General features: G+C 49.1%; 1 protein-coding gene and 1 long non-coding RNA gene across 2 annotated transcripts; one reads left to right on the forward strand and one right to left on the reverse strand.

Annotated features, from left to right (window-relative positions):
- Positions 1-5153: 5153 nt before the first annotated feature.
- LOC128627974 (uncharacterized) lies at positions 5154-13595 on the reverse strand. The gene is made up of 3 exons (XR_008392279.1): positions 13544-13595; positions 6562-6634; positions 5154-5883 (listed from the first exon to the last, which is right to left on the reverse strand). It is a non-coding gene; the product is annotated as an uncharacterized LOC128627974 (long non-coding RNA).
- On the forward strand, positions 6406-16297 carry TAGAP (T cell activation RhoGTPase activating protein). The gene is made up of 10 exons (XM_037126158.2): positions 6406-6542; positions 7151-7235; positions 7330-7383; positions 7703-7769; positions 9084-9250; positions 9928-10089; positions 10593-10702; positions 12091-12286; positions 12857-12974; positions 13564-16297. Exons 2-10 carry the CDS (start codon positions 7209-7211, stop codon positions 14811-14813), a joined length of 2151 nt encoding a protein of 716 aa, XP_036982053.2. The 5' UTR covers positions 6406-6542; positions 7151-7208; the 3' UTR covers positions 14814-16297.
- The last annotated feature ends 857 nt before the right edge of the window (positions 16298-17154 follow it).

Consider the following 17154-nt stretch of genomic DNA (forward strand, 5'->3'; position numbering starts at 1 on the left):
AAAGAAACCTCGACTTCGAGTGGGGATTTGCAGAAGTATCTCATGTGGAAAACAAATTCTTAATGAGGAATAGACACACCTGCGGGCAAACGTCGGCACCACGGTCCGCAAACGAGCCCAGGGAACTTGCGGTCCATCTGGTTTCCTCTGCCCAGGGCTGCTGGAAGTGAGTCACCAACAGGGGAATACCACACATATTTGGGGGGGGAAATCAAATAAAACTAGCCAGGCCTCTGTTTCATTGGACCTCGGGACCCTGACCGAGCTGAGCCGAGCTTGCCCTGTCTCCACTGGGGTCCCTGGGAAAGGCATTTGGGATCCTTCAGAACACGGCAGTTTGCCCCGGACTTTCCTGCCGGGAAACTGCGTGGAGCACAGCACTCCGGAGCAGAGGAGCGTCCAGGTATCCCGTAAAAGCAGAAGCAGAACCTCTGGCTGGGGGTTGTCCTTTTACTTATTCCTAACAATGAACTTCCTGCTGTGGCTCCAGGCCTGTCTCGGGGTGCCACCATGAACTTCTCCATTGTCAAGGCTGCAGGCTGATCTCAGGGGCAGGGCGTTTGTGGGAAAGCCAGACAGGTGCCAAGACAGTAGAATAACCCAGGGATTCTAAAAATAGCACGAGGACACCGCCATGCCCAGGACGCCGGGGTAAAGTGTGTTCACTCTTCAGGGCACCTGAGCAGAAATCTTTCCAGGGAGGTCCCCAGGCAGCTGCCCCTGCAAGGCCTGGGTGCTTGTCAGGAATGCGCAGTGGCAGGGGGTGAGGCCCTGGGGTGAGGCTCTGGGGAGGAGGCGCGCCCCTGGTCTCTGGGAGCCCTCCAGCTGAGCCGGCTGAGCACCCCTAAAAGACTGGTTGGGAAGGCCATTGATTGCCCTTTAAGATTCACTGAGGCTCACAAAGGTGTCTCCACAGGCACATGGCTTTGGGCTCAGTGTTGCGGTCAACAGGTGTAAAAGCTAAGAAAGTACAAGCATCTTTCATGTGTATGTCTCCTAATGCCTGGCATTCGGCGTAACAGTTTATGACCCAGAGGCAGGAGGAGAAAGCTTGTGATTGTCCCGTTGGTAGAGCCCAGGAGTAGTCGGTGCAAAGACACCACCTCAGGGTCTGCTGCCTCCCGTCCAACGCCAGAGGAGCCAGCTGGGCAGCTGCGAATGTCAGTTCTGCGTGCAGATGGCCATTCCCGCACTGCCCAGCGATCGTTTTCCCTCACTCTCTAGGCCCAATGTTATTCACCTACTTTCTCTATAGGATGCTATATCGGGCTTTCCCAGAATCATCTCTTCCCCTTGCCCCCCCATCCAAAGTCTTCCTACACGGAAAATTCCAGAAGCTTTACAGCACAGCCCGGGACTGGTCCTGGGCTCTCAGTCACAACCAGTCCAGACTAGTGCCTCAGAAAAGCTTTCATTACCAAGGAAAACAATCCCTCCACAGTACCAGTCACTAAGGGGTAAGGAACATGCTGAGTGGTTGGTAGCTGAGCCCGAACTAAAAAGTGCAAATGAGATCAAGCCACCCAATGAGCACAGCCCCCAGTCGCCGACCCGCCCATCCAGGCTGGAGTGGGTGGAGACCCTTCCTGCCCCTTGTCCCCGTGGGCGCTGGGTGCCTGCCGGCCTCGCTGCCCACCTGTGGCTACACCACCCAAGCACCCAGCGCCCCAGAGCCAGGGCCACCTTCCGAGGCCACGCCCAGGAGGTTTTCTCCGGCGACGCCAAATAAGGCGCAGCCTCTGAGAAAGGCCCACACACATTCAAAATGACAAGTACTTTTCTAAAATTTAAACCGGGAGGTAAAAGCTCTGCATAATTTTTTTCAAAAAACAAATGAAAAAAGTACTCAGTAGAATTTTTTAAAAAAGTAAACTAGAGGAAAGATCTCTTTTAAAGCCATTTAAAAAGCATGAAGCTAACTAAACATTTTTTATAGTCTCTACTTTCTTATTTAGATTTTTTTTTGCAAATGCCACACATGAATTTTGTAGACTGCTAACAAAGAACCTCAGTTTTCATAATTTTCTCTTTTAAAAAAATCTGCTGAACTATATTGTAGTTAACTGATTTTAAGGCGTACTTTTTGACATGGTGTTTTGTGTGTGTGTGTGTGTGCAATATTTTGGGCCAAAATATCATTAGAAAGGAAGGATTCTTTAGTTCTTAAAGTGAGAGATATAAGTTGGCACATTGCCCCTGACGCTGTGGTCCCTTGGCCATCAATTTACAGATTCTAATCGCCTGATTGCAGGATGTTTTATTTCCATTCTTCATCTTGATCTCAGTAAGTGGGGAAGGCAGTTTTAAAAGAACATTTTGTTCTAGCCTTTCTAATTTTTAAGCCAGCTTTCTGAAAACACAGAATTCTTCAAATACTATTTTCTGCAATTTTGTATTTGGCTATTTTATATTCCAACACAAAGATAAATTAATTATCTCAAAGATCTGAGAGGCAGGTTTTAATGTGCCCCACGGCAGAAATGCAAGCACTTGTGCGCACAGAGCACAAGAAGCCCGGGAGATGCGAGGACACTGCAGTGTTTCTGGGGTGCTGTGGTCCCAGCAAACCCGGAGAAGTTCAGGTAACCCTCATGCAATAGTGTGAGTTTGAGTTTGGCTGGAGGACAGCCCCTGTCCTGCCAGGAAGAAAGAAATGGCCTTTGAGGACGTGGACTGGACTTACTGTACCCCAGACCGAGTCCACACCTGCCCTCTCCCGGGGACAGCCTCTGTGGGTCCTGGGCTCGAAGAGTCGGAAAGTCTCTTTCAGCCCCCACACCCCAGAGACTTTCCTCGAAGTTTCTCAGAGGAGAGGCAGACAAGGAGTTTCACTGCTAATTCACTAGGACCAGTGTCACCATACAAAAAGGATTGGGCCGATTCCCGAATCCCATGTTTGATCCGAGGACAGCAGTGAGTTCGAGTTCGTCTGATCCAAACTGGTCAGGACAGCAGCGAGTTTGTGGCAGAGCGAGGCCAAGCCTTGGGCTGCGGTTGACACCACTGCCCCCTCGGTGCTTTATTCTAAGCGCCGGTTACCAGGCCTCTGCCCCCGCCCAGCCTGGGCCTGGGACACAGACGTCCCAGCCCCCAGGGTCTGGTGGAGCTAGAGGATCTGGGATGGGAACAACCGGGGCTTTCCTCCTCCAGGAAGAGGGTGGGGCTCAAGGCTGTGGACCGAGGAGGTGGGGAGATGGGCAGGCGTGTCTGTGGCTCCAGGTCACCGGAGAAGGCACCGCCTAGGACTCGGGATGCCGAGACCTGTCGTCTCAAGCTGGTCTCACATGAGGCTTCCTTACTTTGGGCCAAACTAGAGAGTCCAAGAGCCGAATCCTAGAGCGCCGATATTAACACAAGTCTGCTGATCCCATGGGCAAGGACGGAGGCGCTCCTCCCACCATTCTCACCCCAGTGACACACACGTGCCTGCTGCCCTGCTGCACACCGTAGTGACACACTCTCCTGCTATTGTCCAGCAGACAGCACGCAAGTGTGCTCTGTCCCCACCACCCCACGCCACAGTGGGAGCCAGGAGCCGGACACACAGCACTAAGGATGGGCACTGTCCCCTCAGTCGGCCACCTGGGCAGCTGCCGAGGGCGGCTGTCCACCAGTTTCAAAACTTACTTACTGATTAGGCGATAACTGTCCAGCTCTCCCAGGGGCACCAAGGGGGGAACTTCCTTCTACAACTTCTCATCAGAGGGCTCGTCTACAAGAACAGCCCAAAGACATTCCTGCTTTAAAAAGCAGCCAAGCCCTGACTTACTCCTTTCTGTTGTGCCTACTAATGACTTCCAAGCCCAGAGAGCGCGGCCCCTCCCTCCCTTGCTAAAGCGGGTGTGGTAGGTTGAAAGAAGAATACGCACCAGTGGAAAATGCTAACCTGTCCGGGTGACGGGTTTGCAGGTCATGAACCTTCAACCTCTGTGTTTCTCAAAGATGATGTAAATGGTATTCTGTGTATTTTCATTCACGAAACTGAAGTTTCAGGACCGTGCACGAAGTCTGCCTCTAAGGGTCAGAAAAAACCAAAAAACAAAAGAGGGATAAAAAACTAGATTAGAGGGTAGTTTTAATTCAATATAATTGATAGCATTTGCATTTTAATCATTTTTTCGAGATGTCCAAAGTTACCACATCATTAACAAACATAAAATCTATTACTTTACTTTTCAAAAGAGTTGTTACTGAAATGAATGTTTATGTCTCTTTCTTATTCTATTTTATGATAAATTTAAAGGCATGAACCTCTACCTGAGAAAAACACCTAGCCCCTAACAACAATTACATCTTACTTAAAAGTTCAAAAAATTTTAGAATTACATATCCAGTGGGAAATGACCCTTTTCTTATATTTGACTGACTTCCTCATTCTTCCACGTTGCCATCTGTCGACGGCTGAGGTTATAGTAAAGGGACGTTGTCCCCAAAGGAACCGAGAAGGGAAGTGACCGCCATGAAGAACCCGAGACCCAGACGCGAGCAGATGGCAGAGGGCGCCTTGGTGCCACTGCCCCGGGAAAGGCGGCAGGCGGCAGGTGGCAGGGCAGGGGACTCAGTGCAGGGAGAGGTCTCCACCTTCGCTCTGGGGCGAGTGCAGCTGGACCGGCAGACCACACTCGGTGACTGTGATTGTCCCTGAAAATGGCTTCAGCCATTCCAGTGGAAATAATGGGGAAATGACACAGGGCAAGTGTGTAGAATTTGGTCAGTGCTTCTCAAACGTTGTGGTTTCAGGAACGCTTTTTACAAAATTATTGCCAATTCTTAAGAGCTTAACTTATGTAAGTGATAGCTACCAATGTGTACCTTGGAATAAACTAAAGGTGAGAAAATTTTAATGCTAAATAGACACAAGCGTGCGTTCCTGCCGTACCAGAGCATCGTTATGACCCCGTGGACCCTCCCGAAAGGGTCTCGGGGACCTCCAGGCTCCCAGAATGCACACAGGGAACCGCTGCTGTAGAACGACCCCACGGACTTCTGTGAGCTCCTTCAAGGGCGCCCCCAGCTTGAGCTTGTCAGGAGAAGAGGCAGAAAGGACAGGCCCCTTGTCTCCCACCATTCGCCACTAGAGAACAGTTACATGTTTTTCATATTTTATTTATCAGAATTCTAGATACATGATCTTCCTTTGAATATAGGAGCCCATGAAAAAAATAAACAGTTTTAAATCACTGGTTGAATGTTTACGGTGGGGGACAGGGCATGACAGAAAGAAAAAACCTGAAGGGTTAGAGAATACAGTCTTCATTTAAAAAAAGGGGGGAGGGAATATTTCAATCGAAGATTGATGTTTTGATTGTAAGGGCAGCACAAACACTAAGTTTTTAGAAGAACCCCAAAAGCATATCAGATGAAAAACCATTCATGAAATACACATTAGCCAAGAGTATATTATAGTGATACATGTCCAGTAATGACTCTAGGTCAATGTATCTATTAGGAAATGGTTTGCTGAGCACCCTCTGCGTGCCCAGTCCTAGGCTAGGTCCAGCTACACGGCTTCCCTGTCTTTGTGCTTTACAGGCAGACGTGCACTTTGGGGTCTGGCTGCTTTCACTCGGTGTCTTTTTGGGAGACCCAACCCCGTTGTTGAACATATTTTTGGATCACATGTTCTTCCTGCTACATAACTCTGCCCTGTGTGGGTGCATCACGGTCTATGTTCTACTGTCAGGGCGTTTGAGTCACTTCAGAGAGAGCCTTTCAGCCATGGGAAAGTCCAGGCACACTCTGTTATCCAGAAGGAGGCAGCCGCAGGTGAAATCCACCATCTCCGTTCTCCTTGAACTTGGTCTGATCAAATGAAGTTTTTGTTTTCCATCCTTGTCAGCCTGAAAGCTGCTCTGTGAATTCAGTGTTAATTTTGACGAGAAGCTGGGGACAGAGAAGAGGTGCCTGTGATGACAAGTGTTCTAGGGGACTCTCCACCCAGTTCCCAAGGAAACAGACCAGGCTTTGGGGGGTGGCCATTTCCCCGTCGCACATCCCAGGTGTCCTGGAAAGATGATGTCCTGCACTCAGGTGGTGACAGAGGTAACAGATGGTGGGTGTGAGGGGAGACGGCACTCAAACAGGATACAAAAAGGGGGGGCTGAAATTACCACTGTAGAAAATAAAGTGATGTTTACATTCAGAATAACCCCCACTTGTAGTCACACATCCCACCTGTGACATTAGTCAGAGCCTTTACCTATGGCCATATGTCATCTTTTCCACCTCTAGTAGTTTACAGACTTTTTTTTCCTTTGCAATGGAAGAAGAAAAAAAGTGAAGAATCAGAGCTGCCCTAAAAGGAATGAGGAAGTAGGTGCTCTCCGTTCTGGCTCAGCCTGGGTGACAGCCCGTGATGCTCTTTCCGGCCCCCGGTCGGTTCCGAGTTTCCACCCCCTCACTTATAAGGCAGAACACGTGAAGTCGGAGCAGTCCAGCTCCTGCTCTCTGCCGGTGGGTCAGCAGGAGCTGTGTCAGGCTGCTTCTCCCGCTTCCCGCAGCTCCCAGAGGGAAAGGCACGCTGGCTGGGGGGCCCTCCCAGGGTAAGTGCCATAAACTCACCAGACGGGTGCTTCAGGGCATGTCGGCAGCTAGCAGGTCCCTGGTCTTTCAGCTCAGATCCGAAAGAAAACAGCTGCACAGTGGAATATGCAACAGGGTTATACAGATTCTGAACACGGGAAGCTTTGCTTCAAGGTGAAGCTTGTATGTGGGGGGGCACTGGACTTCTGTGAGTGTTCTCTTTGGTTTGAGTCTACTTGTAAGTGCATCCAGGAGTGAGTTTTTTCCTTGTCGGGTTAAATGAGCAATGTCTCGAGAGGCTCTTAATGGAATATCTGGCACATAGCAAGCTCTCTGTGCTCCCCACCAGAAACATTAGCTGTTATCAGACTTGTTTTTCAAATTATCTCTTGATGTAGTAAATGCACAACAACATTTGGCATGGGGACAATATCAGGTTTAACTAAGAAATGTGTGTTCAGAGGCTGTTTTTAATAGTGTAAGACATCCAGGAACACACAACTGTACTCTAAATGAAAACGTTTCTGCCCAATAGTTTCAAACTTTGTGTGCTGGTAAAGTGGCTCTGAAATTGGGCAACTTATCATGCGTGTCCCTCCTGACCCTGCCCCGTGTGCTTTCCCCGCAGGCAGAGCCCAGGCCACAGGGGAGTGACATTCGTCACTGGGCAGTCGGCTGAAGTTCTCATGAAGTTGATGAACAGCTGCAATGCCGTAGGTGCCCCCTCTGCCCTGTCTTCATTCATTAACTCTTGTTTTCTGGACTCAAGTCGAATGGTTGCCTAACTTAATTTTTCTTTTCTTTTAGTCAAAAACACTAAATGCCAGTAATATGGAGACATTAATTGAATGTCAGTCAGAGGTAAGAAAGCAATTTTTTTAGAAGTTTTCTTTATCTGCACTGGGAGACAGTGGAAAACTTTCTGTGTAGTGGAATATTGTTCAGCTTACTTAGTTATTAGAGTTAAAAATTAATATCATACATGCAGTATATTAAACACATCATGAGGATTTATATGAAACAATCAAGACTTTGCTATTAATTCTAGAAGCCGGAAAAATCAGCGGACTCTTACTGACTAATTTTTAACGTGAACAAAGTGTTACATGTGTGTTTTATGGGGAAAGCCTGGGCAGGTTTCTTCCCTCATTATTTTGAACTAAAATAAACGTATTTTTAGGGTGACATCAAGGAACACCCTCTGTTGGCATCATGCGAGAGTGAGGACAGCATCTGCCGGCTACTTGGTGAGTTTTGAAAACATGCTGGTCTTTTATGTCGGTGCTGACAACTGAATGTTCTTGGTTTGCAAAACCACAGGACTTCGGTCTACTAGGAATTTTTTTTTTTTTAGTGTTCTTTTAAAGACCGCAAAACATTAACACTTAAGTGGCAGGCTGGCTCCAGCTCCCTCGGGCACCAGGGTGCTCAGAGGGAACGGCCCCTCCCTGCAACCACCTCCCAGCTTTTCCGGTGGTTCTGGGGGGGGGGTCGGTGCGGTGACAGACCTCCTGGCTGCTGATGCTTTGACGATCAAAGCATGCATACACATGAAGGAGAACGCAATGCCTTTTCCATTTCCTCCCTTTTCTAGTGGAAAGTAGAAGAGCCCAGGTAGCTATCTCTGCTGGTACCAAATTCCAAAGAACCTATGGTTCACTTTTCATTTTTCTCACAGTGCTACCCTGACCCAGGGCTCCTGAACTAGGAGGACAACCACTCCTCCACCCATCCTCTTCCACTTGCCAGTATAAAATGTATAGAGACATACACCAATGCACTCAGAAAATACAGGTTTTATAATTAGGGGGGGAAAGGAGAAGGAAGGAGAAAAGAGAAAAAGAAGGGAAATTGTGAGAGGCAGTATTCATTGCACACACATCTTCAGGACTTTGCAAAGATAGAGCATCTTGGCAAGGCCTACTGATCACTTCCAATTGCAGAGCCCAGGCTCAGGCCTCTTGCAGCACAGTGGTCTCCCCAGACCTGCAGCTGAAACCCTGGCGGTGACTGCAGATGAGCTGAGTGATGTAGCTCCCTCTAGTGGCCAGCTGGTGCCAGCGTGGCTGCAGAGGTTGAACAGCCAGCCCTGCTAAGTGTCTTCAAAAGGATCCTCTTCAGCAAGTCACTTCCTCTCCTCCTAAGTTCCGTTTTCTTCACTAGTCAAAGGAACAAATTAAAATAATATATTAAACATCAAAGATGTCCACCCCAGTCAGGAAGGTCAATATGTTAAGATGGTTGCTTCTGACCGGCACAACGCGGCCAATTTTCTGCCGCAGACATCTGGTGAAGGGTAAAAACAGGAAAGGTGGAGACTTTGAACGCTGCTGTTGTTGTTTAGGGGTTGGTTGCCCCGGGAACAATGCGGCTGTTTCTAGGTTGGTTCTTTTGAGATTAAGAGGCACACCCTTTGCCTTCTCAGTTTTTTCAAAAGTGTTTCCCCCACATGGCACACCACAGAGGACACTCTGTGACCGACGATACCCCTGTCTCTCGTGGGCCTTCGTTTGTTAACATTTTAACTTAAATTTGCTCCTTGCCTTGTTGTCTCACTGCAGAAGTTAAGAAGAGGAAGAAGGTGATCTCCTGGCCCTTTCTCATGAGAAGGCTTTCTCCTTCATCAGATTTCTCTGGGGCTTCAGAGCCGGAGTTGAAAACGTCCCTTTTTGATCAGCCCTTGTCCATCATCTGTGGTGACGACGACACACTCCCCAGACCCATTCAGGTAGGCACACATTTGTCGGTAAACCTACTCGAGTTTTCCGCCAGATGTGAAAAAGCCTCGGGTAGCCCGAGTGCCATCCGCCAGCTGAACGTGCCGAGGCCAGTTGTTGGCACTGCCCCTTTTAGAAAAGGCATCCCACCTGCGAGTGCAGCCAGGACGACACCTGGCTGCGAGTATTTGCCCAGGAGCTCAGACTGGTGGTCACTCTATGCTTGACTTCATAGTGTTGAGAATGCTGAAAACGTGTGGCTTCTGAAAAATCAACAGTCCTAGGGGACAGCACACACAATCGTACCCCCACTGTTTCTATGGAACATTCCCAAGGAGGGAGGCCTGACATAATTTCAGAATGTTGAGAATTAGATCTTCCCCAACGTACTTCCTCTTAGCAAAACGGCAGGTTTGAGGGGGGCATTTGGTAGCAACCAGACCGAAAGGACAAACTGGCATTGGCAGTCCCTTGTTTAGACTAACCTAGTATCGTGGAGAACTAGCTCCCATGGAGAGGATATTTCGTGACAGGTAAAGTTAGCTGCTGTTCCTATGCGCTATTTTAGTTCTACAGATTTAGTCCTATACATGTTTCTATCCTGTTTTGGTTCTCCTTCTCCTACCTAGCAAAGTGTGTCTTCACGCCAAGGGTAACCATTTCCTATTCGCCTGCCTTTTCTTTGTAGGATATTCTCGCTATTCTGTGCCTCAAAGGCCCTTCCACCGAAGGGATATTCAGGAAAGCAGCCAATGAGAAAGCCCGCAAAGAGCTCAAGGAGGAGCTGAACTCCGGGGGCGTGGTGGAGCTGCACAGCCTCCCTGTGCACCTCCTGGCAGCCGTCTTTAAGGTGAGTTCCCAGCGTTGGTGCCAAAGAACCGCCCAGGGGCTCTAACGCATTAACTCTCTGGATGTGGGAAATGGGCTTTCTCTCTGAAGATCGAAGTCAACTGATCTCAGGGTTTAACTTTTATAGTTAAGCCTCTTCTTTGTTTATATAAACATCTGTGTTTCGGTGATCCCAGATTCCAGTAGAGAGCAAGGCATTAAATTCCCCCACAATTTTGATGAGAAAGGCACTCGGGTTGTCCCGTGGCCAAGTGCACACCCCTGAGTCTGGTGGCTCCTTGGATGGGAGCCTCACTGTGCCTGTTGTTAGGAAGCTGCTGAGAGACAATGAGAGAGAGAGAGACTGAGAGAGAGTTCCCCCAGTGAATCCAGTGCAGGAAGGAGGGGACACAGCCAGTGGCAGGATGGGCACAGACTCCCTGAGAGGGAACCAAGTTGAGATAAAGACGCCAGCACCCTGTGGGACACAGACAGGCCCAACCGTGCCCTCCCTTCCTCCTCCAGGACTTCCTCAGGGGCATCCCACGGAAGCTGCTGTCCTGGGACCTGTTTGAGGAGTGGATGGGCGCCCTGGAGATGCCGGACGAGGAGCACAGGATTGAGGCCCTGAAACGGTGAGTGGTCACAGCTGCTCCGGGGGCCTGGCCCCCTCGGCTCCATCTGTGCATTCGCTACGCACCGGTCAGCGTGTGCCATGAAACCTGGGACGACCAGGGGGTCAGAGTGGGATTGTGCATCTACTCCCAGAGTAAAAATCGGGAGTTAGCCTGGACATTTACAAAGAGTGTTTCAGCCAAATGAAAGGCAGTACTTTTCCAAAAAGTTGAATGTGAACTTCTGTACAGATCACAGGAGGTGGGAGAGTCTAAAACTGTAAGTCATTCAAGAGGGTGTGAGACAGAATCATAGATGAAAGTCTCCAAACAGGCCAGACAGCCAGGCGTGGGAACTGGGGGTTATCCTTCACCCCCATAGAATGGTGCCCCGCAAGGCAGCCACCTCCCATAAAACATTCCTTAAAGCACAGTAAAACAAATCTGGAAGGGATTATTTTGTTCATAAAATTCCACAACACATTCCACATTCTTATAATTAACCGAAATGACAACTATATGAAACAAATCCCAGTCACAGCAAAAATAATTAAATGAAAGTATGACCTGTTAGTGACCAGAGAATCTTAAAGCCTAACTTTAAAATATCAGCACTTTTGTCAAATCCTATGAAAACGCACCTATATATTAGGAATATCCCACATGGCTGAATATTTTTCATGAAATATCGAATATTTATAGAATTGAAGGCATTAGAATGTTCCAGAATGAAAATTCTTTTCTACCTAAAGATGTAAAGCTCTTTCAAAATAATAACTTCTTATGAAAAATGAAAATGATTCATATATTAGTTTCCATTTCGTTTTTTGAAAACATAAGGTTTTAAAAATCAAACTTATTATTTATTAGTAACAATGTTGCCATTTAAATGCTGCCTTGGCCGCAGCTACGAACATGCTTTATAAACAGATTTCTTCTCCATAAGGATTTCTCAGAATGGTACCAAAATGCCTCAGCTTTGTTTCATGATCACAGTTCAGAAAAAGGCAAACGTTTCTGTTTTAAAAAAAAAACAGTCTTGCAGTGTGAGAAACAAAAACACAATCTCCACGGCTGAACGATTCCTTAGCAAAACAGTTTTCAAAATGCTAACCTATGGTACTTGTGGCAGGGGCAAATGTCTCCTAACCTAAGATCCATATAAATAATTCAAAAGCAGCGTTGTTTAGTGTCCTGGTTATAAAGATCAGTTTCTCAGGTCTTCCCGTGTTGTGGTTCACCAGTTTCACTCCATGTCAGCTGCTGCTGGAAGTCTGAATATTTCACAATGTTACTTGTGAAAAGGCAACTTCCTCATTTCAGAGGAAGTCTGAGTTAGCCCGGAAGTTTCAGCTGCAACCAGAAGGACCACCCGCCTCCTCTAAACTCTTCCCTGCGCTTGGTTCCAGGGTGGCCGACAAGCTGCCGCGGCCCAACCTCCTGTTGCTCAGGCACCTGGTCTCCGTGCTGCACCTGATCAGCAAGAACTCCGAGGTCAGCAAGATGGACGCCAGCAACCTCGCCATCTGCGTGGGGCCCAACATGCTGACCCGGGAGAACGACCAAACCCTGTCCTTCGAGGCCCAGAGAGACTTGAACAACAAGGTGCGTTCCCGTCCCTTTCTGAGAAACTCTAAGTATACAATCACACCATCTGTGCGCAAGTCACAGTGATGAAACTCGGCCGAATCCCTCTGACTCGAAGGTGCAGTGACCACATGCAATAGGAATGTTTTGTCTCACTCCTCTCTGGAACGCCTGGGTTAACTGAGCTCACAGGCCTGGGCCGCGCCCTTTGTCAGCCTGCAGCACCGGGCTTGGTGCTGCCGCTTGTCGCACCCCAGTCTCCCAGGAGGCAAGAGTCCTTCCGTTTTTGTCCCTTGGGCCTCTCCCTGATGTGACTGTGTGGTTTGTGTCCAACCACTGATTTGAGAAGCTCCTTACTTAAGGGAAAAGACCTTTGTTACTTTAAAGCAAAAGTTCTTCATTCTCAAAGGGAAAAACACATGCCTTAAAGTAACTTTAAGATCAATTTTTTGTGTGTTCTTTTTAGACACAAAATTGCTTCTGTTCCTTTGGGCACCCTCCGAACAGCCGACCCCCACCAAGTCCCCTGTCCCTTTAAGAAAAATAGAGATGTGTTTAAGCTGACAACCCGCTCCTGTGTCCTCACAGGTTAAGGCTTTGGTGGAATTCCTCATCGACAACTGCTTTGAAATCTTCGGGGAGATCGTTCCGGCACATTCCAGCGTGGCTTCCCAGGAATCCCTGGAGCAGGTCGACAGCAGTTCAGGTACCGAACGCAGGGTCCGCTCCTGAGGGCTGCGTTCCATTGCGACGTGAAGTGTCTCTGGTATTTGGAGCACAGACCCCCTAAGGAGAGTGGACTCACCTGTAGGGAGGGCGCTAAACATGAACACTTCGCTCTCGAATCTTCCTTGACACCCTCTCAGGGTGCAGGCTTCTGCCTTCAGGCCGAGTCTGGAGCCCCCCCTCCCTACTAAGAGTCTTGAAGAAGTGCTCCTTTGACTGAGTCCACTTCAGCTAGAGGGGTGGGGTAAGAAACGTTTGTTTCTGCTAATGGAATGTAGGTCCATTAAAACGGAAATGGACCCAATAAAAGAGCCATTCGAAGGATCCATTTTTAAATTTGAGACCAATACACTTTCAGGGAAATGCTGTTTCCTGTTTCTCTCATCTCAATGTAGTGGCTTTTGAAAAAAAAACAAAAATTTAATGTGGCAAGCAACTTTTATTTCCAACCCCAAAGTTGCTCCGCCCACTTACCTGGTGCCACACCTGACACAGGTGGGAGAACTGCACGGCAGTTTGTTTCTAAAAGAATCGGAACGGAAAGCTCACCTGTCCTTTAACTTCCACAGACACGTCGACCCTGCAGAACGACTCGGCCTACGACAGCAACGACCCCGACGCGGACCCCAGCAGTGCCATCGGCTCTCCTGGCAGGCCGCCCGCAGTGCCCTCGGAGCCCAGAGGCCCGCAGCGCACCTGGCAGCTGCGCCGGGAGCCCGCCGTCAGCACTGTTTCCAGACTGAAGAGCAGCCTCAGTGAGCTGGACAGGAGGTACTCAGAGCCCAGCATGGCGTCCCTGCAGGGCCACCTCGGGGGCCCCGGAACTGACCCAAAACTGACCCGGAGCGAGGATGACTTCAGGCGGGCCCGGCCAGCCTCTCGTCCAGACAGCGAGGACGCTGAGGACCCGTTCCCAGAGGAGGTGTTCCCTGCAGTGGAAGGCAAAAACCAGAGGCCACAGGACCTGAGGATGAATAACTCAGCTCAGGGTTTGGGGTCGCCGCAGGGACCAGCGCCCAAGGTCCCCTCCAGTGGCTCTCTGGACACACCTCTGGACAGCTCGCCTGTGGCTTCCCCTTCCAGTCCTAAAAGAAACTTCTTTACCCGACATCAGTCTTTTACAAAGGCCGATAAAAGCAAGCCCAGCAGAGAAATCAAAAAGCACTCCATGTCGTTCTCCTTTGCCTCTCACAAGAAAGGGCTGAGCCGGACCCCCAGCTCAGCCTCTATCAAGTCCAAGTCCAGGGACCCGGCAGGGAAAGACTTCAAAAAAGAAAGCCAGCTCGCTGGGCGAATCATCCAGGAGAGCTTGTCCGAGGCCCACTGCCAGGCAGCTGTGGACTTTAGCTCGAGGACCTTTGCCCTGTCCGTGGAGGACGTGTTCCACCTGGTGGACCGGAGGCACCCGGGAAGCCCACCGTCCTACGAGGAGGCCGTGCGGGGCCAGGCCCTGGGCCTCACCGCCTTCGGGAGCCAGACAGTCGGCAGCATGAGGGCCAGGATGCTCAGCCTGGATGCCGGGCTGCCTCCTCACCAACCTTTTCCCCACGGAGGGGACTCGGGAAATCTGTGTGGCCAAGAGCCTCTTGCTAGGCACATACTGTCCGCCAGGACTGGGAGCTGGAAACAGAGCAGAGCTGTCTGCGCTTCTGGAGAAATGACAGGACAAGCGACCAGCACTGCGAGGCCCGAGCCTCCCCAGCTCACCCCTGTGTCCCTGTGCAGGCAGAAGAGTCAGTGGGAGTACCTGGCACAGCGCTGCAGTCAGCCGGCCTTTGAGGCCGACCCGCTGCCATATGCCAGGGAATCCTACATTTAGGAAGGCAGGCCGACTCCATGGCCCGGTCGTGGCTGCACACAGAACTGCGCCCAGACTGTTTTCAAAAAGTCGAGAATAAGCTCCCTTTGAGAGGTTGTGCAGAGCCCTCCTCAGAGACAGCAGCTGCCCAGAGGCCCTTGAGTCGGGTCTGTGTGTGCCTGGGTTTGTGCAACAGATTGTGCGTGTACAAAGTGTGTTCCGCCCAAGGCGCCGAGTGCAAAGGTATCTATGTAAATACGTGTACATATTTGTTTGTGAACTTGGCGTAAACTGCATTGCTCTCCTCTGCCTCCTGGGGCACTTTTCTACCAGTTAGTGTTTAAAAATATTGTTTTCTTTTCTCAGTGTTGTCTCCAATGGCAGGCCGATTTTCATGTTTTCCACAAGCTCCGTTTAAGGGGAAAAGGTATTAAGTCTCTGTTAGAAGTTGACTAAGCAACAGTCTGATAACAAAGCAACCACAGGAAGAAGAGAGAAACAGATGGCAAGCATTTGCTTACAGAGTTCAGGGTCCAGAACGGTCACAAACATTACGAACGCCGGTCAAACAGGAGGCCAGCCTGAGTGAAATGCTTGGGTAGGTCCTTCAATCACCTGATCGGTCCTTGGGGTGGACTAGAGAAAATGCATTACATCGGTACCAACTGATCTGTAGCACTTTGAGTTTCCTTATAGGTCAGGGATGTTTCTGCCGGTGGTGTGGAGGAAATCACTTTATATGCATTGGGTGTTGTACATAAAACTTCAATGTAATCTCACTACAATAAATCGTCCGCCTTTCTCAAAGTAAAAATGTTCAAAACGTTGCTTCCTTTCCCTTGGTTCATGGAGACCCACCAGGAAAATCATTCACACATCTATTCTTTCCACAAGCATGTACAGAGTGTGTGTGTGTGTGTGTGTGTGTGTGTGTGTGTGTTGTTTTAGACTAGCAGGCAGAGCTGGGTATCTCATGTTTAGGAAAAAAGACAATCTCTGTGGTTTCAATGTTTGCAAAACCATAAATATGTATCTGCATTTAGCCATTTTTCCAGCAAATGATCACTCAGAGGCCAGAAAATTTAGTATGTAAAACAGAGGAATGGGAATATATAACATATTACAGCAAATATAATGTTTCCTGGTTTTTGTGAATTAAACCTTTTGGTCCTTTTAAAAACCTTATTTCTATAATGCTCCATTTGTTCAATTATTAGCAGGGATAATGTTAGACTGTTTCTCATCTATCAGAACTTCAATGCCCATGGTCAAGGTATTTATCCAGCTCTTGAAAACACTTGGAGATTCTCCATATTTTATCAACTTCTCTCATAAAATGCTGTGTTTTTGATTTGCAAAAGAAATATTTTTGTGCTGGCTAGCTACTAGGTGGTGAAGACCTACTCTTTCAGAGGTGATACTAACAGTGTATTACTAAGTTAAAAACGTTGTAACTCAGATAGCTCCAGGCAGCACATTCAGACCCAATAAAATCTCTAAAAGTACTTAACTGAGCACCTCCACTAGTGTATAAATTTAAGGGCAGACACTCCCCCTCTGACAGCTGACATAGGAAGAGCAGTCCTTTCCCAGAGTTGGATACTGACAGTTATGGTCACAGTTTTCAGCAAGTCTCACGTGGCCAGGCTGTACTAAGTATTTCAGGACCGAAAAGGAAAAGTCCCACCTCATTTTCAGCAACGTCTCACTGCGAACCTGCGATTTTTCGCCAATAACTTCCATGTGCTGGAAGCCTCACATCGATCCCAGTCTGCCATCGACCTGACATCCACGTGACCCAACCCGGACCTCAAAAACCCTGCCCCAAATGTCCTTATTTTAAAAAAGCAGGATTAGCCTGGCAGTCTCCTCCCTACGACAGGCAAGTAGGACAGTTCGCGGCAGACGTCCATGCGAGTCTTGCAGTCCAGTGAATGGGGTGGTTGTTCCCGGGTTTGAACAGTGCAGGAAAGGGTTTCAGACACCGCAGCGTGGTCTTCCCACTTCTCTGCACAGCACCCCAGCCTCTGAAAACAGGGTGCCCAGTCTGCTTGCCAAGCGAGGGAGTCGGCTGAGGCTGCTCCAAACAAGTGCCTCGAACAGCAGAAACGTGCTGACCCCAGTTGCAGAGGCTGAAACAGAAACCAACGGGTTGGCAAGGCCGGTTCCCTCTTGGGGCGCGGGGGGAGGATCTGTCCTGGGCCCCTCCCCTTGGCTGGTGCGTGGTTGTCCCCCCGTGGCTCTTCAAACGGCCTTCTCTCTACATGTGTCTGTCCCCAAAGTTCCCTTTCTCACAGGGACACCAGTCACATTGGACTGGGACCCACTCCAGTGACCTCATTTTATCTCTTTAGGTCACACT

Source organism: Artibeus jamaicensis, unplaced genomic scaffold (assembly GCF_021234435.1).
Source record: "Artibeus jamaicensis isolate MK-2021 breed Jamaican fruit bat unplaced genomic scaffold, CSHL_Jam_final contig_497, whole genome shotgun sequence".
NCBI classification, from domain to species: domain Eukaryota; kingdom Metazoa; phylum Chordata; class Mammalia; order Chiroptera; family Phyllostomidae; genus Artibeus; species Artibeus jamaicensis.

Bases quoted from the DNA above. Each gene is read 5' to 3' on its own strand.
- TAGAP (XM_037126158.2), top strand. From the start codon at position 7,209: ATGAAGTTGATGAACAGCTGCAATGCC. The intron at 9,251-9,927 runs GTAGGCACACAT...TTTTCTTTGTAG, and splicing joins CACTCCCCAGACCCATTCAG to GATATTCTCGCTATTCTGTG. The intron at 10,090-10,592 runs GTGAGTTCCCAG...TTCCTCCTCCAG, and splicing joins TCCTGGCAGCCGTCTTTAAG to GACTTCCTCAGGGGCATCCC.